The following is a 22602-nucleotide window of genomic DNA, read 5'->3' as shown; positions in this document are numbered from 1 at the left end:
TACGTACATTTCTGGAATAAAACACTGGAACTGACTGTAGTCTATAGCGAGTTCATGCGGTAAAGCATTCCACCAGCTGCTGTCAAAAACATTCCGTGTGGCACGAACGTGCGTGCGCGCTCGAGGAAGCGTGGGTGTCTCTGTCACCGCCACCCACCACGGCTGACCCGTGCAATGGGCAGCAGTCGTGATTGACATTGAGAAGAGCGTGCCACGCTCTCGACAATTATCGCGCTTCGCGCAGGTGCAAGATCTCGCGCGGGAGGGTTCGCATCACTAGCCACCCTAGCATCACGACCAGGCCTCGTTAACAGCGTCGCTTAATCGCGCGTTGTTGTTTGTCTCCCATGTTGGCTTTCCGTGTGTGTAAATACAGAAGTACGAAACAGGCGCCTGCTAAGATATGAAAGAAGTTTAGCGCTTGAGTTTGTAGCGAGACGTGCTCAGCAACGCACGGTTCAACAATAAGCCTTTCTGAAGTCTTTGGCAAGCAAACCTTGAGTCGCAGAAACACACAACGGAAGTATTATATAAAGCCATGGAAAAAGAGCAATAGTGACGACGTTACACCTATTTAACCACAGACTCGCTGTGTGGCACGCTCTGACAGCAATGAGCTGGCTTCAAGCGATTTCGATGAACGTTGTTATGTGTAGATACCAATATTTACAAAACATTCCCCGAAAGAAAAAAAAGAGAAAGAAAGAAAAGAGAACGCAACAAACAATGAAACGAAAAACGTTAGGCGTAACGTTACGATCGAGATAGGAAGACAGTGTTATAGTGATCGAGATAGGAAGACAGTTGATATTAAGAGGAAAAAGTGCAGCTGGGCTGGCCATGTAAAATGTAGGGCAAGTAACCGGTGGTCTACGAGAATTACAGAATGGGTGCCAAGGGAAAGGAAGCGCAGTCGAGGACGGCAGAAAATTATAGATGGTATGATGCAACTATATAGGAAACTTGCAGGCACAACCTGAAATCAGCTAGCTCAAGACAGGGGTAATTGAAGGTCGCTGGGAGAGGCCTTCGTCTCGCAGTGGACATAAAAATAGATTGATGATGATGATGATGATGATGATGATGATGATGATGATGATGATGATGATGATGATGATGATGATGATGATGATGATATCCAAAAGTCAAACGACACAGTAGCCGGTAGCTCGAGCATCGTTCCGCCTCCGTTCTAAACTTGAGTGATAACCTTGACGCACTATAGTAGTACCTGGTAAATTAACTTTTCAGCCAGCGTTAGAGACAGAAGAAATAACAAGTGTGAATACAACTCTCACAAAGATATTTCTAACGGTGATTTCCACAATATACGTCCATCCATGAAACTGTTTCGGAGGAGGAGGAGCAGAAATTATTCGAGGAAAGAGAGAAACGGATGAGAACGAAAACAAAGAGGTCGGCCAGTGCTAGTATATGTTCTGGCCTGCTACACTGCGCAGGAGAACGAGGAAATATGACAAAAATATAGTGAGAAATAGTGATGAAAGACGATGATGAGGACAGGAAGAATGGGTAATAGGCGCGTCCATCAAATTAGAGTTACAGTGTAGGCTCCGGCAGCGAGCATATACCGTAGCTCTATACATCAAACGGCTTGGCAGCGCCAGGCCAATCCGGGCGCATAAAGTTCAGACCCAAAAAAAGTTATGCTTTCTTGGAGACCGCTGCTTCGTGCCACGCCATTCAAGCAGAACTGGACGTGAGCCAGCTTCCTCTGGACAAATAAAAGAACTATGCTCGTAAAAGGTTTGTATTAGCGAGTCAAATGTGTTACGAACACTTCAACAAAAAAGTAGCGTTACAAGTTTTACGGAAAAGGCGGAATCATTTTTTAGATAAAAATAAATGGAGAAGTTGTCGCCGTTCGCTGGCGACGGCTACCCCTTTTCACGTGATTAATATTGTTGCGATACAACAGGAGCTTATAAGACATGGCGCAAAGGAAGACGAAGACGGGCATCTGGGCTTGGCACGAGCTGTTTACCATGTTGGCCGTCTGGCTGCCCTGCTCTCGTAAATACAGTGTAAATAGTACATTTCGTCGGTGTCTTTCAGCACCTAACAATATAATATGGGGTGAAAATTAAAAAATATATGTAAATTCTTCCATTAGGACTCACAACAAACAACAAAATAACATGTAACGACGCTAAGAGTAAGTCGGTCGAAGAACTATCAATGAAACAATGTCAGCGGATGTCTGGAGCAAACAACTTTGTTTCGGATGTACGAATGAGCACAATTACACACGATGCGGTAGATTCAATATTCGTCACAAATGCCGGCGTCTTCACAGAAGCGTTGTAGTGCTTTCATTGCTTTGTGATGCTGTACTTTTGATGGCAATGGGCCTAACCCTCTGGCAAGTGAAAAGGTTCTATATGAATCAAGTAAATGGAGTTCTTGTTCGAGGCAGCATCACGTTTGGCTGGCAAGTCACGCATGAACAGCTTTTTTAAAGAACTACAGCAGAATTTGTTAATGATTTCCGGGTGATCAGTCGCCGACGTTCCGATACTTGTATGATGACCGAACCTTCTGGAAAGTTGCACGCCTGCTCGCCTAAGTTCTGCGGCAGAAGCCGACATCGCGCGACGTGCAGTCACGGAACACATCGCGTCGCAGATATGCCGTGTGAGTTCATAGAATGAATGAATTCTGGGGTTTTACATGCCAAAACCCCGATTTGATTAAGAGGCACGCCGTAGTGAGGCGGGGGGGGGGGGGGGGGGGGGACTGCTTTGGATTCATTTTGGACCGCCAGGGGATCTTTAACGTGCACCCATCCAAATGCGGCCGCCGCGGCCGGGATTTCAAACCGCGGCCTCGTTGGCCTCGTGCCTGGCAGCGCAACACCGCAGCCGCTAAGCCATCGCAAGTTCATAGTCAGCTGGCAGGTGGGGCTACGGGATTTCACGGTCACCGGCTGAGACCATGCCTGATATGGGTATGCAATCAGCAGTTATGCTCAGTCTTTAGGTTTTAAGTGAGAGAAGATGAAACGAAGAAAACTTTGGACAGGAAAGCCGACAATGCGGAAGTTAACGGCTTGTCTTGTCAGGCGTCCGGTTTGGGCGCGCAATCTATTGCGCAAAGGCACGCGCGAGAAAAAAGCAATGCCAAACAGCGCCGCCGTGTGTGTATACGCACGAAGATAACCGTTCTCAGACGGGGGGCGCGCACACTTCGTACGCAGACAAGCTCACACACATTCGAGGGGTGGAGGGTGGTGGGGGGGGTGTACTGGGTGTACAGAGAGGCCTGGCAAGTTGCGTCCCACACACTCGCATCGCCGAGGTCAAAGCACCGTCAAAGACTTGATGGGGGAGAGGGCAAGCCGCCGCTACAACCAGCATCGCTTAACAACCGTGCGCCAGCGTCCGGTTCCCTCTCCGGCCATTTTTCTGCCGTTTTGTTTTGTTCATCGCTTTGGGGCTGCGTAGCGTTTTTGCTTTGAATGTACGCGGGAATCACGTGACGCGACCAATGAGAGAGAGAGAGAGAGAGAGAGGCACGGCCAGACTGGCTTGTCGGGGAGGTCTTTCTGCGGGGTTCCGCCGGGTTGTGTACGCGATTCACTCAGTTGCCGGTAGGCTGTACAGCGAAGTACGTGCGAAATCAGTCCACGAGAAACTACCGCCGCCAAATCCGCGGTTGCCGTTGTTTTCGAGGAATTCCCGGAAATCGAGGCATTTGAACGGTAAGTGCGGAAGTTCTGATTTGCACTAGAATGCATATTGCCTCGATGGAATGGTCAGCGAACAGCAACGATTGACGCGAGCGTGCACGCAGCGGCGACGAGCCGCTACGCGGCCAAACCGCCCCGCCTAGTCGTCGCTATGCAACAAGCGCCGTCGAACTAGAGCCTACTAGCCGGACTGTGCGTTACAAAACGCCAGCGGCAGCGCAGTTCTGGCCAGGCTAGCGCGCGTTGTTTTGAGTTCGCTTCTTAGTAAAGCGCACTTTAGTTGCGCATTCACATAGAAGGTCATTTCAGCAAAAGAAAGAAGAAAAAAAGGTACAGCAGTGCTTAACACACAGCGGCGGTTCAAAGTAAACGATACAAAACAGCGTGTACTGATCTTTGAACTGCCTGACGTACGGCATAACGCTCGACTTGTGCACCCTGAACCGAGCGAACATTCAAGTACCCGCGGTGTACGCGTAGTACTTTCATTAATTTTTCTCTGATCAAGAGATTTGCAACGACATTGTGGCATTCAATTCGTTCTATTGATGCCTTTTCTACCACTCACCGGCGATTTCCGTAATCGACGGCGCCAACTTGTCTGAACACAATCACATGAGAGGAATGCAGTCAATCGTTGAAATAAATGCAATGATTCGCGCTTTTGTCGAGCACAGCGTCACAAAACGTTGCCACCAGCGCGAGGTTCAGTGCGATTAAGCTAAGCTAAATACGCAACTTCCAACTAACGCCTCCGACTTCTTTTCGGCAGTGCCACTATATATATAGCGGTGGCTTTGTAGTAGTAGTAGTAGTAGTAGTAGTAGTAGTAGTAGTAGTAGTAGTAGTAGTAGTAGTAGTAGTAGTAATACAGTCGAACCCGGATATATCGAACTCGAAGGGGATCACGATATAGGTTCGATGTATCAATAAATTGATATATAAAATAAAAATTTTATACAAAAATTTTCAAGGGGATTTTACAACTGCTCGTTATACACGATAATTCGCTATATCCGGGTTTTATATATCTAGGTTCGACTGCAGTAGTACGTGGTTCTTAATTCAAGCAAATATATATAAGAAATAACAACGAATAAAATTACATGGGCTCGCCGAACTGTGTCTATACTCGGGTGACCAACAAAAAATTCAAGCTCCTACCTGAAAACCGCACTGAATCTGTGCCTCCAAACACAGTTCCCGCGAAACGACGATATTCAAAGGAGCCCGCCTCCGCCGTGACGTCACGAAAACTAGAAAGCATTAATCGGCTGGCTCACGTATACAATATATTCTTGGTTTGAACAGTGGTGTATTTACCGATGCAGTCTTATGTTGTCACTGGCTGTACAGTTAGAAACATAACTCTGAAACAGTTAGAAACATAACTGGCTGTACAGTTAGAGCGGCTGACACCTGAACAGCGGCCAGCAGGTGCGGAGGGGTTGCGGGATTGACAGGACAGGGACAGGGGATGCAAGAAAAGATAGAATAGACGAGAAATGGCTATTTACATTCTATATACAAGGTTCCTGCCTGCATACGTGTCTCGTAACTGCATATTGTAACGGTACTTGGAACATTACGATGCCGACGACGTTGGTCATTTTGAGGTAGAGGATGACGGGGAGCTTTGACGATAGACTATCCACCATCTTAGCCGTCTTGGTGTCCTTTGTAAATAACTTGTAAATACATTTTTTTTTTCATTTGTATCTCTACCTGTGACAGTAATATGCATTTGCGGCTTATCGACTCAGCAATTATACGCGAAATGTCGGCTCGCCAAGGACAAGTCAAGTCAGCTCTCAATACAGTTGGCGTTTCCTGTTTGCGGTCCTGGCAAGCTTCGAGGCCTCCGCCTTCTTTTATGTGTCCGTCCACGCCCGTACCCGTAGCAGCGACACTAGACTGCTGAGCATGCTTCTGACGTCAGTGCCGCGAATAGGTCCACGCTGGGGAATAAAGACAAGGGGACTAGCGGAGAACGCCGAAACAACATAAGGTGAGCCGAGTTGGCAAACGTCTTTAGCGACGACATCCTACACTGCTATTGAAGTGAAGTTGCGACGAATCCTTGTAACAATACGGCGCAAGCAGAACACGATACAAATAGGCGTGGCATATAAAACGTGGCTGTGTACGACAGAATGCAACGTCATCCCATTGTACGAGATTTGCTAAACACATAATGGTTCCCTTTCGAGTTTGCGGGAGATTCATTCGGGCACGGCTCAAATCGCCCGACCATGCCCGCCTGATACGACACTATATTTATAACTACTGCAGCATGTCGATCTTGACCAAAATGCTGCTGCGTATTACTAATATGAAGAAATATAACTCTTCAAGATGTAGGACGAGGCGGAGACCCTGCCGTAGGGCATAATCGAACATCAAAGAAATAAAAGAGCAAAATAAAGGACGCGCACGACGCAGGTCGTCGCAAAATGGCGTGTTGGTAAATTTTGACGCCCCCAAAGCAACACAGAAGTCGTGAGAGGCGCCGTAGCGATGGCTCAGAATTAATAGTGCCCGCCCGTGCTTCTTCAACGTGCACTTAAAGCGCGGCAAACAAATGTTCAGCGGCCGAACGCCGAGTAGCTACTGAGCCACCACTGACGGTGCCCTAATATAGGACCCTGACACAATTTCGAATGGCTAATCTGCGTGCCCTAACACGCGTAGCATCCGAGGCAGGAGCTAGTCTGATCCACAGTCCACGCGCTAAAATAGCAATAAAAAGAGTTACGGAACTATATATAGTACTTTCAAAGGAGTCCTAGGTGCGTGAATGGCGGCTTATCCTACGGCGTGACCCCTTTCTTCGAAACAAATGGGCCGGCGCATTAGCGGAATGGCGAACAAAGCTGCACAGCGTGTCTCGGCGGCTCCAATGAAACATAACATATAAACCCGTTTACCAAGCCGCTGCTAGTCTGCACCCACTATGACTTTTAAAGCCCGGTTATTGGAGCATGGGAACGAACGCATTTGTCAGGTACCGTCGCCTAAAGTCTGCACAGACGACAGTTGTGTGGGCCAAGTATAGAATGGGCCAGCAGACCGGTTACTTTATTTGTTGACTGAAATAGTGAACTTCAGCCGAGTGCTATCAGCTTTTCAATATTACTTCATACACAGCCAGAGCACATAGGGAAAAGAAATCTGGCGTTCTTAAGGATTACTGACACGAAAATTAAGTGCCCCGCTTTTCTTGCTCTTTATGCATAGCTGTCGACTCCTTAATTGCAATGCGAAGCCTCCTCCCTCGAACGTTGTATAGACGAGACGCGCTTACTCGCACGTTCCAGGACATGGCTCCCGTAGTTGGCTACTGGGACGTCCGGGCCCTGGCGCAGTTCATCCGCAACCTCCTCGTGTACAAGGGAGTCGAGTTCCAGGACAAGCAGTATAAGTTCGGCCCGGCGCCCGACTTTGACCGCTCCGACTGGCTCAAGGAGAAGTTCACGCTGGGCCTCAAGTTCCCCAATCTGCCGTACTACATCGACGGCAACGTCAAGATCACCCAGAGCTTGGCCATCCTGCGCTACCTGGGAAGGAAGCACGACTTGGCTGGCAGGTTGGTGGGATGATGACCGCTGTATATAGCGCGTCACAACCGTGAACGTGACTCGTTCGTTTCATCGTAATCACCATCATTGTCATCATCATCCTCATCTTCTCATGTCCACTGCAGGACGCATGACTCTCCCATAGATATCAAGTTACCCCCGTACTTACTCTATTTTCCTATGTCTGCAAATGTTATCATTACGCCACGCCACCTAAACCTCTGCTGTCATCGGCCGCGCTCTCTTTCCCTCGGCACCCTTGCCGTCGGCACTAAGCCTAAAACCTCGACATCAGACTAACTGCCCCTACTTCTTGCAGAATCACTATCCATACTGCTGCGACAGTACCTCCACAGAAGCTGAATGTAAACTGAGACTGCGGGCGAGGGCGCGCTCCTTTTGTAAATCCTACGTGGGTGACCACATGTAGACCGCGCCGACTATTCTAATCCGCTTTCCTTCTCCCCTTCGAGTCGGGGCTTCCCATTCTGCTGCGGGATTCCCCTCTCCTACGCCGCGGCTGCAGGCGGTTGCTGCGGCGGAGTGACACGACACGGGAAGGAAGACACGGTGAACGTGAGGAAATTTACTCTCCTCAAGCATCAATATAAAAAAAAAAGACGACGGAATATACAACATGAAATCTGCAACACGACATCATACAAAATTAAAGCTATAGTGAGGTTATTCATTCAAACGCAGAAATAACTTTTCATGCAATGTAAGCTTTTGAGTTCACCGTGTGTTCCTATTCTGTCTTATGTATGTGTTGTTGGTTTTTTCCTGCGGCGCTACTCTCCTTACTTCTCAGCGGTTATCTGTTCTGCGCATTTTATGGTCTGCCCAACTTCATTTCTTCCTCTCAATATCAACTATAAAAGATAATATATCCGCGTTTGTTCTTTCACCTGCTCACTAATCACTGCTTCTGTGTTCCTCCCTCCTATCGTTACGCTTATCATTTTCTGCTCCGTTGCTCGTAGGCGTGATCTTTATTGACTTCTTACGTTTCTTAAGTTTCTTACTTCTTAAGCTTCAGCCTTATAACTTAATACAGTCCCTAGCGCACTTGCCTACAGCGCGGGAATGTCCGACGCTCTAACAAAAAGGCAACCACTTACGTGTGTCTTGCTAGTACTTAGTCGGGGCTAGGGCTCCCTTGCTGTGTATAGGCTAACTGATAAGATTGAGCTTATCAGTTTAACAATAAAGAAAGCCGCAGTACCGCCCAAAAGGCGAAGCATTCACAGCGATAGCAAAGTATTAGGCAGCTACCTGAAGTAAGGTTCGCAGTTTTAACATGATCCAATGCAAAATGTAAAAAATATCCTTATGACTGACGAAAGTTGAGTGAAGGTAAAGAACTCAGCAATTATAAAAACCTGTCTACACGAATGCCACACATGTTCTGAAATTTTGTGCACCCAAACCGCTAAATGCACTTGCTAACTTCCTCGCTTACAAACTCACGTGGCAAAGAATAGTATATAAGTCCTTAACATCTACTGACAAGGCACTTACTCGCACTGCGTATAGGGATTCCTATATATTGCAATTGAACATGCAATAAAGAGTAGTTGTCAGTCAGCGCTGTGTGTACGTCGCCTCTGCTTTCGTCCTCTCCTTCGCGCTGTTTTTACCCCCTTCGTTACAGGAAGCTGAATATTATTGGAGAAATTGACGGCCGAAATTCCTTTTTTCGAGTTTCGCGCAAAACCGAAATGGTGGTGACGTTCCTGCTTTCAAGGTATTTTCACGACTTGCGCGTGTTTTCAGGAGTTTTGGAAAGTTCCCAAAACTTCCGGCGTTGATTTTTTGGTTACTTGCTAAAGAAGCGTGATCCTCCGTTATTAACGAATATGTTTCACTACCCCAGACATATCAAAATCTGTGATGACAAGAAGGGCTGGTATTTAAATTTCTATGTGACGTCGCCTTCCGTATTTTGGAAATGCTTCGTTTCCGTCAATTTCCACGCTATGCTAGCTCTCGGAGCATGTAGAAATATAATCCGCCAATCCAGCTTACTTATTATCTCTCTGCATAGAGCGTCCCTCGAGGCACTGAAGTACGCCCAAAAATTGATTCAGTATGAGGCAGTGCGACACAAAACTATCTCGTTGTTCTAATCTTTATGCTGTGACCACGCTTCCCAGGAACGAGGAGGAGACCCTCGAGCTGGACGTGCTCGAGCAGCAGGCCCGAGACCTGTCCACGCGCCTGCTCACTTCCACGGCTCCGACCCCCAACTACGAAGAGGTGCTGAAGGCGTACGGGGACAACATCGACAACGTGCTCAAGCCCTGGGAAGAGCACCTGGCCAGCCACAAGTGGGCCCTGGGAGACAGGCTCACGTACGTGGACTTCCTGCTCTACGAGGGGCTCGACTGGCACCGCGAGTTCAAGGGCGAGGCCGTGCAGCGGCACCCGCACATCGTCGAGTACCTCAAGAAGTTCGAGGAGCTGCCTAACCTGAAGGAGTACTTCGCCTCGGACAAGTACCACAAGTACCCCATCGTAGGCCCCCACCGCAAGTGGGGCTACAAGAAGTGAATCATCCTGCCAAGTGCTTGCTCCTCGTACTTGGGGCCACCTTTACCGCGCTTCTGCACGCCTCCGAATAATAAAGACCGGCTACTCGAATAGATTGACTCCCTGGCAAAGCAGTTCTGCCGAAGTCCGAAAGGTGGAGGGAGTTTCACGAAAGAAAGAACTAAGCATCCACCTAGACTGTAGCGGGAAGCTACAAAGAAAGCTTCAAAAAGTTCGATCTTATCTGGGGATTGAACCCGGGAGCAACGCCTTCCCGGGGCGGTCGCTCTGCCATCTGTGCTAACGAGAATTAGGCTAGTAGATTTAGGGCAAGGCCGAATTGATTTGATAACTCGAAGCGTAGGAACACTGAATATGGTAAAACAGTTCCGCCGAAGCCCTCGAGGTGGAGGACGTCTCATGAGAGGGAAAAATAGGCAACCACCGGGACTGTAACACGACTCACTGCGACATGTTGGTGATCTAGTATTCACACTTCTTATACCATCATTTTCGAACGCAGAGCCACTTCCTCCGCTCGACACCTCGGCAACTCCACCTCAACCCATTGATGAATGTTGTGAGCATGCCCTTTGAAACGAGGTGGGGGCTGATGCACCCAAAGCTCGTTACTTTTGCCCATCTGCTTCGTCTATTATCGACCATTAAAGGGCAAGGTTTGAGATCGGGCAAGTTAGCACATGCATAATGTGCTAAGCGTGACAACAGACAAAAAACGGAAAGGCACGACGGAGACGTCGTGCCTTTCCGTCCTTTGTCTGTTTCGCGCTGTGCACATCATCTTAAAGGGCCCCTCACCAGCCACATAAAAATCTTCGGTTATATGCTGGAAGTCGTTACATGCCCTCTAGGGAGCGTTCTGCCGCAATAAAATTTTCAAATTCGTTCATTAATAGCCGACATAGAAATATTTCAGTGCTGCGAACCCATGATTTCAGGAGGCGAGCTTTACCGTCATCATAGGACACTCTCTCCACTTGCCCCATCTAGCCTTCGCAAGCGAAATTCCTTCCCTGCGTTCTCCCATACCGGAGCTCGAGGATTGCGTGACGCATAGTGTCACGGGCTCGGCTGTCAATTTTTTTTTTCTACGCTTTTTTTGCTGCGCGGCGCACTTCAGCTGACGGTGTCGCGCGCGAGCTGTTGCTATTGAGCCGTTTCGCGCAGCGCACGATTTTGCACGCTGTGCACGAGAGCACTTGACTAGCGGTATAATTCAGTGCTACACGAACAGAGAGGCAGACACAAGCGTATCGCAAAGCATGATCGCGCGCTGGAACACGACTTTGTTAAGTTGATATAGTTTCGACATAGTTGACAAATGACATAGTTTCGTTGTCTGCGCTCTCGAATGCACGACGTGGGAACAAGCAGACGAAATGGGAGTACATCTCTCTTGCTACGGTACGAAGTAAAAAAACACGCAGATATTCGGTTTGTATGTTTTAAGCGAAGTTTTATAGGCTCACTTGTGTCGGGGTCGGTGTACGCGCACGCAGTATCATCATCAGCATTGACTCGAGCGTCGTCGTCTTCTTCCGCAGCTGGCTAGTTGTTTCCCCTCGGGTTGCGCTCGTGCTCGGCACGCGCTCGTGCCACTGCTCCCTTGTTCGTCGTCTTCTGCCACAGCTGGCACCGTTGCCATTCATAATTCCAGCGTTCACTTCTCTTCTGTCGCTGTAATGGGGAGGCCGCGTTTACGCGGGTATGAGCCATTGCTTAAGGGGGTATGAGCTATTCATTGTCTTACGTGACGGACAAATTTAATTTTGAAGAATCACAAGAGGCAATGGCGGCAACCACGCCACCGAGTAAACTCGAGACATCGAACGCAACCTACAACAGCGACGAGCAGAGAATCGTACAACGCAACGGAAAGAAAAGTTGCACGAAAGGGAAGGAAAAGTAGTAGGCTAGGTACACACGCGAGAAGCTTCGCTTACCCCCATTTTCTCGACAGGAGAAGGGCTGGTGATTTTCACAGCGGAGCTGTTAATTTTCTTGGTGAGGCGGGATTCAAGCCCGGGTGCCCACGGTCCGAATGCGGGCGTCATAACCGCTGGGCTATACACCCACGCTTGCAGAACATGCATTTATGGGAGCAATATGGTTTCATTTGTGCCGACGATTGTAACATAACTTGCTATGGGCGAGAGAAAGAGAAAATGAGAGCGAGAGAGACAGAAAGAAAGAGAGAGAGAGAAAGAGAGTGATACAATTGTGGGGTTTTACGAGTCAAATCACCATCTGATTATGAGGCACGCCGTAGTGGGGGACTCCGGATTAACTTAGACCACCTGTTTTTTTTTTTTTTTTAACATGCTCTAAATCTAATTACACGGGTGTTTTCTGCGTCCGCGCACTTAAATTTAGGTGCACGTTAAAGAACCCCAGGTGGTCTAAATTAATTCAGAGTCCCGAGATAAACAGCGATTAAGAAAGAAAGAGAGAGAGAACGGAAGAAAAAATAGGGGCTAAGAGAAAAGTCAAGTTAAAGCTAAGGTTTTTAAAAGGCACGATAACAGCTAAGTAATGCCAAGATAGAGCTAACAGAAAGCCAAGCCGAGCCTCCACAGCTATGCTGGTCATCGGTGTTTGCGATAGCATCGCCAGTGGAATTGTTTATTATTAAGGCGAAATCCTAGCTTAGGTGTCTATGGTGGCGGCCGGTGCCCTTGCCGTGACCTTGGCGAAACTGCGCTGTGACAAAAAAAAATGGCCGACGCTTGCTTACCTTATTATAATCAAATAAAACACGAACATCAGAATACGGGCATGAGATGCAGAAAAATACAGAAATAAGAAGCTCGAATAACTACTGATATAATATGATCGAAAATAAAGAACTAAAGCGAGAGAAGAAATAGGTGATTTTGTATTTAGTAAGTCAGTCGTTTGGTGTCCCTAATGAAGTTATTATTGCAATACAGCCATCCCTGTGACCGAAGCCGAGCGAAGACGCCTCAAGGGGGAGAATGGCTTGCGAAGTTGTGAGGATATTTAGCCAGCCATTTAGGCTTAGAAGCGGAGGCGCTTCGTCGTCTTCAGTCGTGACCGTGCCACGTCCGTTTTTCCATACTTTTACCGGGTTAGCATTCATAGGGTACTTTGCGTACTTTCTGGGGGCGATATTTACAGATTCAAAGGCCGCCCTGCATTGTCTGCTATCCGCTCTACGTCGTGGACAACAAGACCAACTTGTGCTGGAAATAAGGCACCTCTGTCACCAACTAGCAGCAAGAGGACATGACATCACTTTTCAGTGGCTCCCAGGCCACTGCGGCATCATGGGCAACGAACAGGCCGATGAAGCTGCGAGGACGGCTCACGAAAATGCTGTGAAGGAACCCATCCCGCTATCAAGAGCCGATGGAGTAACAAAGCTTCGCATAATCGCGCGTGATTCCACACGAGCCATGTGGAACACACCTGGTTTCCAACATACTCGACTGCACCGCCTGGACCCATCCCTCCGACTACGCATTTCATCTGGACTTCCTCGAATCGAGACAACTGCTCTCTGCCGACTGTGGCTTGGAGTATCCTTTACGAATGCTTTTGCTTGTCGCATCGGAATGGCCGACAGTGCTGCCTGTGATACTTGCGGCAGCGAGGAAACACTCCAACATATCCTGTGTCATTGCCCCGCTACAGCCGACTGATACGGTGTGTGTGTGTGTGTGTGTGTGTGTGTGTGTGTGTGTGTGTGTGGTGTGTGTGTGTGTGTGTGTGTGTGTGTGTGTGTGTGTGTGTGTGTGTGTGTGTGCGTGTGCGTGTGCGTGTGTGTGTGTGTGTGTGTGTGTGTGTGTGTGTGTGTGTGTGTGTCCAACCAACCGTTGGGCCAGCTTGGGTGGCTGAGTATTTGGCAATGTGTATACATACGTGCCGCTCTTCAACCGACCTCTTTCGCGCCGACATACGACACTGCATACGCGGGATGTGGTAGGCACCGCGGTTCGAAGAAACTCCGTGTCGCCGACTTGGAGCACAGGATATGTGCCAGACAGTATGTATCGCTAGTCAATGGACCTCTTTGACGCCAACTTGGGCGACTAGGTTTGTGCTACTCTACAATGATGAAAAAGATATCTTAAGTTTATCCGACGCTGAGCGGAATCAAACCAACGTCACAAAAGTTCCTCGTGGACAGCAACCCGATACTTTAGCAGGCTGTGCCACAAATGCACTGGGTACGTGCTGAGTTTCAATAAACGCCCTTCACGCGAATTCTTTAGCGAGCTGTGCCATTAATGCACTGCGTAAGTATCGCTCTTCAAGGAACTTCTCCCCAACTTGGGTGGACCCCTCAGTATATTCCACCGAGTGTGCGGCAAGCGAGGGAACAATTCTCGGCGTTCGCAGGCCCCGGCGCGCCACGCTTATCATCTCAGAGGCCACGCGCGGACTTCGCGGCAGCGCCACCAGATGGCGTAGCGTGTCCTTAAAGAAGCGCGGGAGAGGAGCCCGGTTCCCGCATTACGTGTTTCTCAGCGTTCGCACGCAGCGACGCGACATGCCTCTCAGAGGCCACGCGCAGGCTTTGCGGTGGCTTTACTAGTTGGTGCCGTTGCGGTACCCGCCTCATACTTAACTCGTTTCAGCGGTGGCAATACATGGTGTCGCTATAATGATTCGACGCTAAACGCTTTACCGCCGACAATGATCGTGAGATGGGTCCTGCTGTTTTTTTATTTCATATTAGCTCCCATGTATTTGAGTAGTGCCCTCTCGCGTGCGACGTCAGCTGGGGGACTCCGCGGTCATGCCGCGCGCCCTCGCTGCTTGAAAGCAGCTTGGTGGTGTCGCTCGACCTGCCCTGCTGAAGTTTTAATGCGTAAGCATTCAAGAGCTACTTTCCTCGGAAATCTATCATTGCGTCTGTCCCTCCGTCCGGCTGTCTGTAACGCGTGACACCATGCGCTCCATAGGCACACATGGGGTCCTATGGGGGTATATGAGAGAATGCCTTATGACTACGCATGACTTTGAGATTTATGATTATGACTTATATACTGAGTACTAAGAGTAATTAAGATTAACAAAGTACTGTATAATGAGATTAAATATAATGAAATCACTTAAGCATAATGAAGATTAATACAATTAACGTAATCAAGAGTGATTTAATTAGGTAAAATAGTTAACCCTAATCGATAATTATTAAATCTATTTACGATTAATTACGCCTAATTAATAGTTAAATCATTATGCAAACGTCGACATCATACGACCAGCCGCGTTCGGGTATGTCAGAGACGTTTGTGTTCATGATGAGCAACTGGAAAGTATGCTTATGCACCATCTGACATGTCCCCCTAGCGAGTTTCTGCCGTAATTTTTTGAAGTATTAGGATGCATGTTTGTAGAACAGAATGCTACTCCCTGCGAACTCAAGCGGAGTCGCCTTCCGGATTACGCTTAGTGTGGATAGTGCCTGCGGTCTTCTGCTCTCTAGCACTGTGTGTGCGTATACGGGTACGGCGTGGGCTTTTTACTTGTTCCGTGGCCGGTGCGCACTCACAGTAACTTTCCGGTCTCTTTTTCGACGATGAACTGTAGCTTCTAGTCTTCGGCTATCATGTCTGCGCTGTAATACAGTGCTTGTCTGCGTCCAGCATGCGCTGCGTGTTTGGGCAGCCCGTTCCGTTGGCCACAGACCTTTCAGATTTAACGCGATAGCGTTAAGGGCCCCTTGTCGCAGAAAATCCGGCGTCGGCGTCCGTGGCGAAAAAAAAATCATACCCAACCACCCCGACCGCGCAGGCCCTCCACGTGGTGCAGCGTTTTGGTGAACAAAAATTGAAACTCTCACATGAAATCCGCAAGAAAAATGGTAAAGTATGACTTAAGCACAATCTACAGACATGGTGGCGTCGGATTGTAATTTGAATGTACGAGAAAACATAATTCTCTTATGAGGAAACTCAAACACAAACCCCTTTTCCAGCTTTTCTACCATCTCAACCTGGTGCGCTCGGGTAGTTTATTTGCGAACATTATATCCAGATGGCGCTCGCATCCTCGGTAGGTCAAATTGGGACTTCCCTTGCCTAATGCGTTTGGAACACGCGCGCGCGTCGGACAATAGCAAACAATCAATAAAATAATTTTAAAACGTGCTAGGAGCTTCAGATTTCAATAAGAGCACTTATATTCCCCCAGAAAAACGTCTTCCCAGCAATGCATTTCTGTTCAAAAGTGAAGCCGACTTTAAAAGGATCGGTGTAAGCTTGGTCTTTGTAAGCTGGCTTTCCCACGTAGTGTGTTGCGGTGAAGCTCACTGGAACAAAAATGCGATGCGAACGGGGCCCACTAACGCTATCGCGTTCCACTCTTAAAGGCGAAGCTTAAGCGTCCTCCAATTTTTCTTGCTCTCCAGCACTTTAAGCATTTCACGAAGGGCATTTGATGTCCTTCGTGACATCAAATCAAGAAATGAATTGGTTGCAAGAATCAAGAAATGAAGTGGTTGCGGCGATGGTTTAACCCATGCACTGCTTCTTATACTTACTCGCGAACTGCATGCTCGAATCTATCAATATAAGTCACGGTATTTTCATTTCAACCAACACCTTACGGAACGTCAAGGGCAGTTCTCGGTCCTTTAACGCCGGCATTCATCGTGAAATGAGCTCTGCCGCTATTGTTCTTCCTTGATTTCTTTTATCGAGCATTACAAATATCTGTTCCAGTAAAGTATTTTGCTTTTGCGACCTCATTTTTTCTTTGTTTTTCAAGTTTCAGATGCAGATGTAAATTCTTGGCCAATTGTTGACTACTCAGTGGGTATGCGCCACAGTCTATGACGTAATCATCATCATCAACAACAACGCTCCAGCAACGACCGCCGGGCCCTTACGCCGCCGACGTCAGGAGTGACCCCGTCTGGCGGCAGAAAAGCGCGGGAAACATTCTGTTGAAGGCGAGGAACGAAAGGATGTGGTTCTGGGATCCACCACCGCGTGAAAGGAGAGCCAAAGGAGACTTCCGCAACAACGTGTTTCGTAAAGCGCGGAGTGGAGCCTATGCCTACCGGAACATCCAGGTTGGATGGCTTCTTCGCAAGCCTGACTGGAAGAACATCCAGCTGCAGCCGTTCGAGAAGAAGCTGTACAAGGAACACCCGGCCACGAGAAGCCGGTCGATGGCCAAAGTGAACGCCTACAGAAACGTCAACGGTATATCGGTGAAAGGGAACAACGTGCCGAAGCCCATCCTTTCTCTAGAAGAGTGCAACTTCCCGGACTCCATCGTCGAGAGCATCGAGACCCTACGCGACCACACCTCACCCACGCCCATCGAGGCACACTGCTGGCCCATCGCACTTACGTGCAGAACTTTCTAGGTATCGCGAACACGGGGATCACACAAGACGCTCGCCTACGTCCTGCCAGCAGTCATCCACGTCAGCCGGCAGCCGCCCCTGCAACAGAAAGACGGGCCCATCGCCATCGTGCTGGCTCCGACGCGAGAGCTGGCCAAGCAGATTCATAACACAGCCGTAGAATTGGGTGAGCACGCCGCCGTGCACAGTGTGTGCGCCTCGAACGGGGAGCCCAAAGAAAGTCAGTACGACGAGCTGAAGAAAGGGCTGCCACATCTGCGTGGCCACGCCTCGACGCCTCATCGACCTCCTAGAGGAAGGCAAGGTGAATCTGCACCGTTGCACGTACCTCGTGCTGGACGAGGTAGACCGCATGCTGACAATGGGTTTGAAGCCACATGTCCTCAAAATTGCCGAGCTCTGCCGGCCGGACCACCAGACGATAATGTGGGTCACATCCTGGAAAAACGAGCTCAAGCCCTTTGTCGAGGACCTGCTCAACGACTATATCGAAATCGAGTTTGGGACGGTGCAGCTACCCGCTGGAAACAGCGTGGAGATGACCGTCGACGTGTGCCAGGAGGAAGAGAAGGAAGCGAAACTGGTCGAGCTCTTGGACGACGTCCTCGAGGAGAAGTCAAAGAAAGCCGTTGTGTTCACCGACACGAGGATTAAGGCCGACGAAATTGCGTGGAAGCTGCGGCTCCGGGGCTGGTCTGCCATCGGCCTTCACGGCAACAAGACGAAAGAGGAGCGCGATTGGATTGTCTCTGTGTTCCGGACTGGTACGTCGAGCGTGCTCGTTACGACGGACAAGGTTGTGCAGGACTTGGTCCTCGAGAACGTGTGCCTGGTTGTGAACTACGACTGCCCGCGTTGCTCGGAGGTGTACGCGCGCAGGTCGAGCCACATCGCACGCTCAGGTGAACCAGGCGTGGTTCACACGTTCATCATTCCGACCCAGCAGCCGTATGCCACAAACCTGATAGCGATTCTGGAGAATGCCAAGCAGCCGGTTAAACCAGAGCTCTACAACATGGCAAAGTAAGCTCGTTCCAAACGATGACGCGTTTGACACCGGCGGTCGGCGAGGTTTCCGGGGTGACGGCGGCCGAAGGAAGGAACTCGGTGTCCTGAAGAACGCTCTTAAAAATTGCCTGCCTCTGCTTGTAACTGATGCAAGAGGCAGCAGTCTGTTTAAGTATACGCCAAGTAAAAGTTATATAACCGTATATAAACTTCAATCTATTGGTTTTAATTGTAGAGTTTATCAAGGCGAAAGCCTTAGATCGCTCATGGGTCGAAAATCCATCTCTGGCGTTATGGCACCAAAATTCATAGGAAGTCGAACCCTCGACCTTTGGTGGGAAGTCGAACCCACACCTGTGGTGTTAATTAGGGCAAATTAGGCCATCAATTTCTTTATAAGAAAGCTTGAAGCCGAGGCGAAGAAGAAGCGTCAGCACGACCTGTGGTCTTAATTAAGGTAAGGTTCATTAAGGCACAGTTATTTAAGATATAGTTAACTCTGCCTTATTTACAGTGCTTTAACTTCGCCCTCATTAGCACCAAAGGTAGTGGGTTTGAATCTCGACCTTCACGACGTCAATTGGAATCCAACTTGGAGATATGGCCGGTTCACCCATATTTCTATGTTGGGTCGTGGGTTCGAGTGCCTTAATTAAAGAACCGGCCGTATCTCCAAATTGGTTTCCAATTGACATCGTGAAGGTCGACACTCGAACCCACTACCTTGGGTGTTAATTAAGGCGGAGTGAGCTAAGGTACATTTATTTAAGATAGAGTTAATTAAGGCACTCGAACCCACGACTCAACGTGAAGATATGGGCGAACCGGTCATATCTCCAAGTTGGATTCCAGTTGACATCGTGAAGGTCGAGAGTTGAACCCACTTCCTTTATTGCTAATGAGGACGAAGTTAATTAAGGCACATAAAATAAGGTAGAGGTGATTAAGGTACTCGAACCCACACCCTTTGGTGGGAGAAAACAAGTAATAGGAAGTAACAACGCAATCGAATGAAAATGTCAAGCAATGTAATGAATGTCTCGTGAGCGCCCAGGCTTTCGCCTTCATACTCTTTAGCGTAGGCTAAAGTGACTGTCAACTTTTCTTCTCTTAAATTTAATTCGTGTATTGAAGCGACAGATAGCAGAAATAACAGTTGTTGCCTTGAATACTTCTCGAAGTCACGTGTCATTGTGAGCGACGTCACAGCAAAGACACGTACGTAAGCGCACTTGCCCATATACGTCAACCCTCCGGCTTGGAGCGAGGCGCCCGCGAGGAGAAGGGCAAACGGCGTTTGCTTTGAAATTTTGGCTCTCTCCGAGGCGCGTAGCGATGTAATACTTAGCAGACACGATCGTGAGTGCGCATTGTATGCATTGTGCTTGTCAGCTCAAAATGGCCACATCTGGTGAGGGGCCCCTTAAAGGGCAGCTGAACAATTAAAGAAAAAGTGAGTTTCCAGCGAATTATCATAGTTTTTCACTGCCTGAATTCGAAAATCATAGTTTAACAGGCCACAAGTCATCGCAAGTCACTTTATTTCAGCAAAAAAAAAAAAAGAGCGAGCAGCAGCGGCTGCGAGAGACGCCGCGGGTTGGTTAACGGGCTCTGGTGGTGAAGATGTGAAGACGATTGTGACGTCATCTTAAGTATTGGCGAGGCGCGTGACTCAGATAGAGCGCTCACGTGACCACTGTGTTGACGGAATTTTGTCTTGCCCGGTGTTTCGCCGCTACGCTCGGCGTGCAAGCGGGGCCGAGCTTCGACAAAAAAAATTCGAGCGGCGATTGCGGCGCCTGCCACGCGCACAATAGAGAAAACTTCGGGAGTTGAATTGCATTATGGTAGCTTTCCGGGCAACCGTAAATCTTCCAATTCCAATACCTGTTCAGCTTCCCTTTAAGATCCGTGATTCATGTTAACAGACCGTGGAATATGGAAGTCATTTATTGCCCTAAGGAGTACTATTTTAATTTAGTTCCTTCCCAGCCCTTCCTACACTATACTCCAACTGTCTTTTACTATTCTCCACCGCAGATCGACTGTACAGCAGCGCCACCCCTCAACCGAAAAGGCCACGGCCTTTCAATGACCCTCCATGGCGATTTGCGATAGTATTTTTTGTAACAGGTGGCATCATTTTTTTTTCTTTTTAGGATTGAGTCCAACCACAGTGAGTTAAGTGTCGGAGACACTTGACTCACTATGGAGCTTCGCGTCTGAAGCTTCCATAGTGAGCCATACTTACCAGTTCCCCAAACAGGCCTAAAGCCATAATTTATATGTATTGATAAGGGGATTTACTGAGGGCAAGCGGGCAGGCGAAAGACCAGCACAGTCGCAACAGAGCAACGGTCTCGGCGCCAACAGCTCGCGATCTGCGCTCACGCCCTACATCTATGAGAGCGCCCCACTACTGCATGCTCCCTGTTCTTCTTCTTCATTACAGTATAATATATATATATATATATATATATATATATTATTCTCTCTCTTTCCCAAGGAATTACTGCTCGTATGAATTGCCGAGGAGCTTTATTGAAGCACAGTGTCTTCTTCATTCGAGAGGCGGCATTGCGATCCACTCGGTGGCTCTTCTCAGTGGTAGAGTTACTGTATATGAAGCATATACAGTATCTCTATTCGGTGGTAGTTGCTCTAGTTGGTGGTTACTCGTTGGTAGATCTACCACACGGCAGAGTCGACACTAAGCTTCAAGCCTAGGCCCGGGCCGTTTGTGAATATGGGATTCAGATTCGCTGCAAGCATCCGGCCGATTACGGCACACGTTGCTCATCGCGAGTTTATCATAATGGTATGCTTAGGTATTGGGGTACTGACCTGTCCAATGTCGGTGACATTTGACAGCGTTACAAGATCAATATACTCAGAAGTGCCACGTGGACCGCGCAAAAATGTCCTGGCAGGCGGTGTGTCTCAGACGCCTGCGTTCGATGACATTTAGTTGAACTTCGGGAGGAAGCGAGATGAGGCATAATTTTACATTCAGTCGTCATTGTAATCGCCGACTAAAGAATGTAAAGTACATCGCTCCTCTGAGTAAAAAGTTCACCGCCAATAAATATGACTCACTGTGCTGCAGATTGATGGGATACGTTATGCTTAATACCAGTGTGAATAAACAGATTGGAACGTTCGTCATCATCAACGTTAACGTCGTCTGAAGATTATGATATTCATGTTATCGCACTCGCGCTGTCGTAGCGCATTCGACCTCTGACACTCAACAAGCTTAAAATCCCGAAACTACGCTTGTGGGCTCCTAGGCCCCATTATCTGGTTTACCTAATGTTTCAAGCGAATTCAAGTGCGAGTCGCACCAATTTTTTTTTTTGACAAAGCACAGATATAAACGCCCATTAGTACACTGATTCACTTTAGATATGGTATCCGTGAGTCCACAATTGACTTTCCTAGATCAGGCATTCATCCGAAAATTGAGATGACTTTGTACTAAAGCTAGGTGACTTCACAAAGGATTTTGGTTACTCAAAGACAACGCGTACTTTTAAGCTTCATAAATTACAATACGGGGCGTTCAAAACATGACTGATATGATTGGTTTCCGGCGCTTTTAATGTAGACAAAGCATTGCCTTCAATATTCGCTACTGTAACTGCGAGGAATCAATCTCGCTGGCGGTACGATTTGGACACCGCAATGCGATAGACACGTCACGCCCCTAAAATTAATTCAGCCTTATATATATATATATTGCCGTACCAAGAAGGTCGCGAGAAGTGGCAGCTCGCCGAACGTTATACTGTTTATATATTAATTGCGCTGTCCTGCAAGGCCACACTTTTATCAGCCCCCGTTCTGCTAAATCTTGCATCTAACCAAAATAGTACAAGATGGCTCACGCATGAAATCTGTAATATATGGCACGCACAGGCGACTTATTTACCGATTTCGTCTCACTCATGTACTCGATCGGAGTACTAAACGTTTGGTATTAAAACAATCGCATATGAAAAAGAAAGCTGGGAGCAATTTCACAAAGCTTTCTTTTTTCATAAATTCTCTTTGCCACTGGCCGATCACTGTCGCTATTAATATATCCAGCCACCAATATTACATCCAGCGTCAGTATCGGCTTAAGTATTATCTTCCTAAAACTTCTAGCGTATAAGAGACTTTTGTGAATATGACCACTGACATTTAATTCAAACTCACAAGAGCAACTCGTTGTCGCACTGATGTTAAGACGGTAATTTGCCATGGCCCGCGTGCGACAGAGGAGCACCCACACCAGTCGATAAGCATGGCCACTGCAGCCGTCATATGAATCGGTGTCAGGAGAAGGCGGCGATAAAGTTGGCCGGCCAGGGCCGAATTCACAAAGATCTTCTTTCGCAAGTGTCCCTTGCCAATGGCCAGCCACT

General features: G+C 48.2%; 3 protein-coding genes across 4 annotated transcripts; all 3 read left to right on the top strand.

The window, feature by feature from the left end:
- Positions 1-3561: 3561 nt before the first annotated feature.
- LOC119446071 (glutathione S-transferase) lies at positions 3562-9924 on the top strand. Of its 2 annotated transcripts, none has more exons than XM_037710407.2 (3): positions 3562-3721; positions 7027-7295; positions 9444-9924. In XM_037710407.2, exons 2-3 carry the CDS (start codon positions 7030-7032, stop codon positions 9838-9840), a joined length of 663 nt encoding a protein of 220 aa, XP_037566335.1. In that variant the 5' UTR covers positions 3562-3721; positions 7027-7029; the 3' UTR covers positions 9841-9924. The 2 variants fall into 2 exon arrangements, with proteins under 2 accessions (XP_037566335.1, XP_049519832.1); XM_049663875.1 differs by lacking the exon at positions 3562-3721 and adding an exon at positions 5617-5717.
- Positions 9925-16611: 6687 nt separating this feature from the next.
- Positions 16612-17198, top strand: LOC125939615 (uncharacterized). The gene has a single exon (XM_049663877.1). The coding sequence runs from the start codon at positions 16778-16780 to the stop codon at positions 17183-17185; it is 408 nt and encodes a 135-aa protein (XP_049519834.1). The 5' UTR covers positions 16612-16777; the 3' UTR covers positions 17186-17198.
- A 339-nt stretch (positions 17199-17537) lies between these two features.
- On the top strand, positions 17538-18293 carry LOC119445016 (probable ATP-dependent RNA helicase DDX5). The gene has a single exon (XM_037709345.2). The coding sequence runs from the start codon at positions 17538-17540 to the stop codon at positions 18210-18212; it is 675 nt and encodes a 224-aa protein (XP_037565273.2). The 3' UTR covers positions 18213-18293.
- Positions 18294-22602: the final 4309 nt, after the last annotated feature.

The sequence above is a fragment of the Dermacentor silvarum genome, chromosome 3 (assembly GCF_013339745.2).
Source record: "Dermacentor silvarum isolate Dsil-2018 chromosome 3, BIME_Dsil_1.4, whole genome shotgun sequence".
NCBI classification, from domain to species: Eukaryota; Metazoa; Arthropoda; class Arachnida; order Ixodida; family Ixodidae; genus Dermacentor; species Dermacentor silvarum.
The sequence above is the reverse complement of the archived record's forward strand: the minus strand, read 5'-3'. Positions and strand labels throughout refer to the sequence as shown.

Bases quoted from the DNA above. Each gene is read 5' to 3' on its own strand.
- LOC119446071 (XM_037710407.2), top strand. From the start codon at position 7,030: ATGGCTCCCGTAGTTGGCTACTGGGACGTCCGGGCCCTGGCGCAGTTC. The intron at 7,296-9,443 runs GTTGGTGGGATG...CACGCTTCCCAG, and splicing joins AAGCACGACTTGGCTGGCAG to GAACGAGGAGGAGACCCTCG.
- LOC125939615 (XM_049663877.1), top strand. From the start codon at position 16,778: ATGTGGTTCTGGGATCCACCACCGCGTGAAAGGAGAGCCAAAGGAGAC.
- LOC119445016 (XM_037709345.2), top strand. From the start codon at position 17,538: ATGCTGACAATGGGTTTGAAGCCACATGTCCTCAAAATTGCCGAGCTC.